Genomic DNA, 8,735 nt, shown 5'->3' with positions numbered 1-8,735 from the left:
GGTGAGTGGCGTCTGGGGTCTTAAAAGCTTGCGAGCTGCCATCTAAGATGCATCAACCCACTGGAGCAAAGAAGAACGAAGAACACCAGAGACACAAGGAAAATATTAGCCCAAGAGACAGAAAGGGCCACATAAACCAGAGACTCCATCAGCCTGAGACCAAAAGAACTAGATGGTGCCTGGCTACCACCAATGACCTCCCTGACAAGGAACACAACAGAGAGTCCCTGATGGAGCAGGGGAAGGATGGGATGCAGAACTCAAATTCTAGTAAAAAGACCAGACTTAATGGTCTGACTGAGACTACAGGAACCCCAGAGGACATGGTCCCCAGACCTCTGTTAACCCAGAACTAAAACCATTCCCAAGGCCAACTCTTCAGACAAAGATTAGACTGGACTGTAAGACATAAAATGATACTTGTGAAGAGTGTGTTTCTTAGTTTAAGTAGATACACGAGACTAAATGGGCAGCTCCTGTCCAGAGGCGGGATGAGAAGGCAGAAAGGGATATGAGCTGGTTGAATGGACACGAGAAATGCGGGGTGGAAGGGGGGAGTATGCTGTCACATTATAGGGATTGCTACTAAGGTCACATAACAATATGTGTATAAATTTTTGTATGAAAAATTAACTTGAGCTGTTAACTTTCATCTACAGCATGATTTAAAAAAAAAAATGAAGAAAGTAAACAAGACACAATGGTTAAGGGAGTGAAGTGAGAGACAGCTGAAGCACATTCTCATAAGCTTCTAAGGTTGGTGTGGTCTCTTGTGGATGACTTTGGGTTCTACTGGCCTGGACAGGCTTGTGGGAAGCTTGGATTCTGAGGCTTTCCCTGAGTCTCCACAAAGGCAGGTGCCTCTGTTGTTCAGCTCTGTATCCGCAGCACCCCACATAGCTCTCAATAACTGAGAACTGGGTTTAAATCCTAGCTCTGTCACTGGCTAGCAGTGGGACTTGTCAACATGCTTTACCACTGAGCCTCCATTTTTTTTGGCTCCCAAAACAGACAACAGCCTATCCTGCCTACTTGGTGAGGTTATGAGGATCTAGCATCTCTGAAAATAAAGTAGTGTTTATGTTTGTATATTTTAATTAAACAAACAAGAACATGAACCAAAAGCTTCAATCAGTGAAGCTGACTGAACAAAACTAATTGAGGAACAAAGTGATACAAGCACAGCTACATTAGCCTCAAGTATTTAAACTGACCCAGGGCAGATCTGTAAGATCAAAGATTCAGGGTTAAAACTGAGGTCTAATGAAAAAAAATCTCAAGAGTAAACTGCATAGGAAGAGGCTCACAACCTCTCACTGTTTAGGAATTCAAGACTTTGCTTCCAAGTCTGACACACTAGAGAGTTAGTGTTGAATCAGCAAAGTTCTAAAGTTCTATTTAAAGCAGCATAAACTTTATGGACAACTACATGTAGAGAAATAGCACGGACTTGGTCAAAGCCATTTCTGAGGGAGAAAGATAGTGTATGAGACAAAGACTATGTGAGAAGTCAGGAAGCCTGGGTTCCAGTACAGGCTCAGCTTCTCTATTTATCCTTGGTGAAGTAACCTGGCCTCTCTGAGTCTTTGTTTTTTCATCTATAGGATGAAAGGGGTGACAATAGGTAATCTAGGATTCAAAAATGCCAAGATAGCAAAAGGCCATTTTATACTCCACTATTCTGCAGCCTACCCTCATACCTCCATACCTTTGTTCATGCTACTCACTCTGTCTAAAGATTTACTTTCCCTATTCTCTAACCGATGAACTTCTATTTAACCTTTAAAGCTTACTCAAAAGCTACTTCTAATGTAAAGTCTTCTCAAACATATATGCAAAACTCATGGCTTCCTTCTATGAAGCTTCCATACCAGTAAAACCAGTTGCTATCAAGGTGATCCGAGGTGTGTCAGAGTAGAACTATGCTGCTCTATTAGCGTTTCCAATGGCTGATTTTTCAGAAGTAGATTGCCGGGTCTTCCTTCCGAGGTGCCTCTGAGTGAACTCCAACCTTCAAACTTCTGGTTAGCAGCTGAGCACATTAACCATTTGCACCACCTAGGCTTCCCTAACACCTATCAAACCTTATTATAGCTAATTTTAGACCCAATAGATTATGATGCCAAATTTATTGTTCTTCCCTTTCCCTGAAAGGTAGGAAACATGTTCTATCGAACTTAGAAGAGAGATGGCACTGCTAGGTGCTCCAAAAAATATACACTGACTGAATGCATGAATGCTTAGGAGTCCCATTTCATGTTAAATGTACCTCAAACAATAGCTCAATAAGCCCCCCAGATGCACATTTAAGGAAGACCTACCTGGTCTGCACAGGTCTCCATGTTGCTCTTTTTCACTAGCATAGACCTCCATGCACCAAGCGTGGTATGCAAATGAGAAAAGATCTTCTATTTTAGAAGGTGGTCGGATTGCATTGTTCAATCGCTTAAGCCACTCTTGACACTGCTCAAAGGTTGAGAACTGACACCTTTGTGAAGCCAAGCAAGTATAAATGTCAATCAGAAGACAGATGGCAATGCAATCTAAGTGAAGATACCATTTCAAGGGTGCCCACTCATACTGAAGTGGCAACTGCAGCTGAGAAAGCATCAGAGGTAGTCACACACTCATTATCATTTACCATAAAAGTAAGTTCAACAAATTTTATCCAAGAGTGCAAAATGTCAAAAAGAAGATGGACATGTGGAAAATTTATTTTTATAGACTAATGAAATCTCTTCTGAGACTGATTAATGACAATTATTAAAATAAAATGGATTGAAACTGGCAACTGTTTTGTTACATATATTTTACCACAATTACAAAAATAGTAATAAAATGACCATTATTCTGTTTCATGAATGGAGTTTCATTCTACTCCTTCCATCAAAGCCTTATGGTTGTCCCTCTCAAAAATACATTGAGAAGTGTTTTCTTGTTTTGTTGTGATGTATCAGGTTGAACTAAAAAAAACAAAACAAAAAAACAAAAACGAAAACATAGCACTGCTTTTGGCCAATTAGAGAATAATTTCAAAATCTGTCTATTTAGCAATTAGAACAAATCAACAACTTTAGGTCCAAAATAAGATTACGTTCAAACTTTCAGCCGTGACCACCTAGAGAACAAAGCAATGTTGTTATCAATTTTAATTTTCAGTACATATAACTAAGGGGTTAAAATAATTACTGTAATATAAACTGATTTACTGAGGAATTTGTTTAAATAGTTTACCTTTTCAAACAGAAAGTGTTAAAAATTAAGTAATTAACAATCAGGATTTTTAAACTGTGAGTTGTAGCCAGTAACTATCTATCAAAAGCAAGCCAAATCTCAATGGCTAAAAAGCAACTTCAATATTTACCTTAAAAAGGTTTAAGGGGTCACCTTAAAACTCTCTCTCGCCCCACTGTGGCTGGTCAATATGCCAACATACTATGCTTCCCGGTATTCCAGAACAGGTCAAGGGGATAAAGAAAATTAAACCAAAACCAAACTCGCTGACGTCAAGGTGATTCCAACTCATAGCGACCCTACAGGAGCGGCTGGTGGATTTGAGCTGTCGACCTTTTGGTTAGCGGACGCTTAACCACTCTACCACCAGGGCCCCCAAAGTAAACAGAGCTACTAAATTTAAAAACGTATTTTAGTCATCAGCTTGCAGCTATTATAATAAAGATTAGATCAGATAAGATCATCAATGGATGCAAAATCCAGGGAGAAATTTTGATAAAAATAGCACATTTGCTCTGTCTTAAAGTGCTTCCCACAGACTGCTTACTAGTTGCAAGGGAGAAAAATATAGAAATTATACAGAAATCGGGTGACATCTTCCTTGACAGAGCGATTAAAATGAACATCACCAATGAGGGACAGATGAACACTCTTTGCCTCCAGCTGTAATATAACACACTGAAAAAGACACAATATCATATATACAGTATTCCAGCTGAGAATGCATAACCTCAATTTACTCATGAAGAAACATCACACAAACACAAAATGATAAACATTCCATTAAAACCAAAGTGGGGAGGAGGCTATAATCTTCAAAAACGTAATGTCATAAAAGATTTAAAAAAAAAAAAAAAAAAGGGCTATAAAAATGTTTCAGATTAAAGGAGGCTAAGGAGTTATGGCATCTAAATGCAGATCTGACCAAGACTGAACCTGTGCTGAATGAGGTGGGGAACAAAGGGGATGTGATAAAGAACACTATTAGGTCAACCAATAAAACTGGTACATGAATTGGATAAAATTACTATCAATGTAAAATTGTGAAGTTGGTAATGGTACAGTGATTATGTAAGAAAATATCCCTATTCTTAGGAAATGCATACTGAAGTATTTAGGAGTGAAGAGCCATGATTATGTAACCTGCCCTGAAATCATTCAGAAAAAGAAACACACACACACACAAGCAAATGGGGTAAAATGTTATCCGTGAATTTGTACAAACAGTATACTGGCGTTCTTGGTACTATTTTTATTTTTGTGCTTTTTTTGTAAATTTGAAACTATTTCCAAATAAAAAGTAAAAAATACCTTTCAAGATAGCAAAGTATTCTAGAATATTTCAGGTACTAATTATTCAGCAAATATTTGCAACAAGGCTGACACTCAAAAGCCGTTTTGCTAAGTTACCAGACCATGGCTTCATTCTTTAAAAATTATTTTCCACACCAAACAGCAGCGTACACAGACCACATACCTGACAACTTTGCAGTCTTTGCAAGTCAAATGAAGTTGAAATATATCTCGGCATTCAACACTTTCTATAAGCTGTAGTGGAACCTGCAATTAAAAAAGACAGTTTCCTTAATCAGAAAGGCACTCACCCTGCAGTCCTTCAATGTGTCCGACAAGATTGATTAGAAAGCCCTACAAAAGAAAGAAGCAAACAGAACTGAAAATTTACCTGGATCAGTAGTACTCGAGTGATTTACTACTGAGTGAATTAGGGCTTCCCTGTCTCTATCCCTGAATCAAACACCTCAAGTTATGTCCTAGCATGAAGACAACAAAGAAAGAGGAGGCACCACCTTTGGCAGAAAGAGGAACTATATCTCTCAGGCATCAGATGCACAAGCTCATCTTTCAAAGTACTACTTTAAAAACTACAGCTGGCTGTGATTTGCACTGACAGAGAAGCCGAAGGGAACCAGAATGGTAATCCTGTCCTGCCTATAGAAAAGTGCTGCATGCAGATCAGGGTGTCAGTGGGACCATACCTGCTTCTTGCCCCAAATGACTGAGTGGCTTAGTGTCAGCAAAAGAAAACTCCTGAAAGAGGCTAGAGGTCTAACTAAACTGCCTGCTAGTTATACAGAAAAGAAGACTGAAAAACAGCTGCTGGTCAGGCTTGCTGCTCAGTAGAATAGACCCACAAGCTTCAAGAAGGAGGCAATGGGCCACACCAGTTGTCAAAGGTCTTTAGCTGGCTAGGTTTGGCTCGATTCAGAAGATCAGTTGAGGAGCTCTTTTTACAAAGTGAAGCTTGAGGTATGAAAAGCTGGGGTGGTTCCCTCACTGCCAATCTGGTAAGCAGGCTCTTTTGACCACAGGATTATGTACAACACTGGAGAAGGACTAGAGGAGGGAGACAGATAGGAGGCAAGGTGACACCAAGATCCTCCTTCTGTTCCTCAGCCCATCCTGACTCAAACCCTGGCAGGCTTCAAAAAGCTCTTTCCAAACCTTCAAAAGAAAGTCTGATAAAATAATAGTGGATACTCCTACTCTTTGGAAAAGGGGTAGACCACTTGCCTCTTACACTGTATCAAGCCTAGCCAAAATGTGGCTCCGGGAGTTTCAAGCAGCATTTCAACAATTCATGTATCCTCCAACACAGATAAAAACAAGAGAATGCTGCTTACACAAGGTGACCCTTTTGTTAGCTGAGCCAGTTTCAGGAACAGGCTTCCTGCAATCCCTGCCCCACCATGAAGCTGTCAGAGTCAGCGGGAGAGCTACCTGAACAGGGGATGTAAGGATCAAAAAGAAGCCCAATGCTGCAAGTTTGGGACAAAGAAACAGAAACTGGGGCAGGGATTAAAGAAGAGAAGAAAACTAAATAATATTACTCAGGTAAATAGCTAGGAGTTTCCACCTCAGGACTTCTTGCTTCTAAATCTATGATCTACAGAATTTCCTTACAATTGTAATAGCACTGGGGGTAAGAGAAAGACTAAGAAATCTTGCCTGTGTTCTGAGAAAAAGGTAGTTTTGGATCTAGTCTTAACATCAAGGTGCTGTGAGAAACTGCAGCTGATATAGCTAAGAATTCTTTCAAAACCTGTACATCTAAAAAGGGGGGAAAAAGTAATATATCAGTAGGGATAAATTGTAAAGGAGGAATAAGGAGATTAAGATAGAGATTAAAAGATGACAGTGATTTGTTCTCAGGCCAGTCCTCTGTAACAGACTTTTTTTTTTTTTTTAAATGTACCCCTTTTAACTAATAATTGGAAAACCTGGTGGCATAGTGGTTAAGAGTTCAGCTGCTAACCAAAAGGTCAGTAGTTCAAATCTACCAGGCACTCCTTGGAAACCTCATGGGGCAGTTCTACTCTGTCTCACAGGCTCGCTATGAGTCGGAATCGACCCGACAGCAACGGGTTTGGTTTTTGGTTTTGGTAACTATCATTCCCCTCCCGCCCCTCCCCCTCCAAATAAAGGGGACCGCCAGACTTGCAATTAAGAGGTCTGAGTTCCAGTCCTAATCTTCAGAAATTCTGCCAGTTAAAGATCTATTCCTAGATATGCTTCCTGGTTTCCTTGGTTGGGCGAGTGCCTCCAACCTCCCCATAACCCCTCCCCTGCCCCCAGCCTCTGCTTTCTGAACCTCCGATGATCACAATTTAGCAAGATCCAGGCACAGGGACTGGGAAGAGGCTGGGATGGAGTGACAGTGAGCTTTACAAATCCACATGGAGAGGCTGCTCTCCCAGAAGTCATCTGCATCCCAGGTCCACTTCAACTGCCTTTCCTAACAGCTGAAAAACTTGGAAATCCACTAATGCTATTAGCAGCTGCCAGGTGGGAGTGGGCCAGTCTGTGCAGGTTTGCTACAGAGAATAGAAAAGCTTTACATCCTACTACTGGACCACAGCCTGAGGGCCTGTGCCCAAACTTCCAGAATAAGAATAATAAAATACCTCCCGTTGCTGTTGATTCCGACTCATAGTGCCCCTACAGGACAAAGCAAAACTGCCCCATAGGGTTCCAAGGGTGTAATTTTTACAGAAGCAGACTTCCACAACTTTCCCCCGCAGAGCAGTTGGTGGGTTCAAACCACCGACCTTTCTAGTGCTTAACCACTGCACCACCAGGGCTCTTTAATAAATAAAACACCTCAGAGCATGCAAAATATTTGCTACCTGAAATGTATTCAACATACGATTTTTCATGTATTTTAATATCACAAATTTAAGGAAGGAGAATAAAAATGTGGGTTCTATGTGTTCAAGTCAGACTGCAGACACTAGTAAGTCAACAAAAACAACCATGTGTGCTCAAGTCAAATCTATGGATAACAGCAGACTTTAAATACTCATGCACACTGTCACATGCAGGAAAGTTTCATAAGTAACAAGAATAGGGGCACATAAATGAGAAAAACCTTATTTTATACTAAATGAGCAACTCCCCTTTTTCTTCTACACTCTACTCCAGTTTTCTCCCCATGCAAGCGTCTAAAATGCTCCCTCCAGAGCTTGCCTCCTTTTCTAAAATGGCAGAATTGGCCCTCCTTTCCTCTTTATACATCAAAATATTCCAAGTTTTTATACTTTTTCAAGGCCCCCGCCACTGCTTTTAGTTTAACTTTCCTCATATATGAAGAGGATCTCTAACCACTTCTATTACTAGACATACCCAATATTCAATCTCACAAGCAAAGAATCGTACATTCAAGAGGTAGTCCAATTCCCTCATTTTACAGCCTAAGAAGGTTAACTCAACTACATTACAAAGTGGTGGCAAAGTCAGAATCAGAATCCATGTCTGTCCTCTAGCCCAGACTCCTACCACCATGTATCGGGCCTTTCTTTCTTCCTCTAAGATTACCTTCCTTTGTGTATGAGCTCTACTTTAGTTTTTCTTTCACAATTAAATGGTCTCCCTGCTACAGAACTTCAAGAGGAAAATAGAGTACATTTAAACGAAGATTACTGAGAGGCCATCCTACACATGGAAGAAGAGCAAGAAATCTTGAAATCACTTTCAAATCCTCCCTAGCCCACTGATGCAATGTCTTATAGCAACTCATTTTCTTACAGCAACTCCTTTCTCCTCTACCTTCTACCTGCCAGATAATTCTACCTCCCTTTACAATGCTTTTCCTATTATAAAATCCAAAATTCCACCAAACTCATGCTCAAACAACGCATCAAACACACTCAGTGCTGTTAACCAACTCCTCAAACGGCCAAAAGTTACATCATGGGCACCAAGATCCAGAAGAGCATCAATCCAAAAAAAGCAGAAGAGCAGCAGCTAAGAAGTTTAATTAACAGACATGCATAGCTATTAAAGGCCCACAGTACTGTCACATTGCAGAGGGAATTTTATGTCATCATACCCTACTATATGTACCTCCTCAATTCGCTCTGGGTGTGTATGAGGTGAGTGTGTATGTGTGTTTTATTTTTAAGCACCAGAACTTAGAAGTGGGATAATTTCTACCTTTTTAAGAACAAATGCCCTTTTCATAGGCTGAATGGAAGTACTGATCT

At 40.3% G+C, this 8,735-nt stretch overlaps 1 protein-coding gene across 17 annotated transcripts in view; it reads right to left on the bottom strand.

The window, feature by feature from the left end:
* MTMR3 (myotubularin related protein 3) overlaps nt 1-8,735 on the bottom strand; it is a 213,077-nt gene that overhangs the window by 41,876 nt on the left and 162,466 nt on the right. For all 17 annotated transcript variants that reach the window (XM_023733677.1, XM_023733679.1, XM_023733690.1 and 14 more), the window contains 2 exons: nt 4,712-4,794; nt 2,322-2,488 (listed from right to left, as the gene is read on the bottom strand). In XM_023733677.1, coding sequence (XP_023589445.1) covers nt 2,322-2,488; nt 4,712-4,794 — 250 coding nt within the window. The remainder of the gene's footprint in view (nt 1-2,321; nt 2,489-4,711; nt 4,795-8,735) is intronic.

Source organism: Trichechus manatus, unplaced genomic scaffold (assembly GCF_000243295.1).
Source record: "Trichechus manatus latirostris isolate Lorelei unplaced genomic scaffold, TriManLat1.0 scaffold00061, whole genome shotgun sequence".
In the NCBI taxonomy this organism is placed as follows: Eukaryota; Metazoa; Chordata; class Mammalia; order Sirenia; family Trichechidae; genus Trichechus; species Trichechus manatus.
Note: the sequence above shows the minus strand (reverse complement) of the source record. Positions and strands in the feature narration are given on the sequence as shown.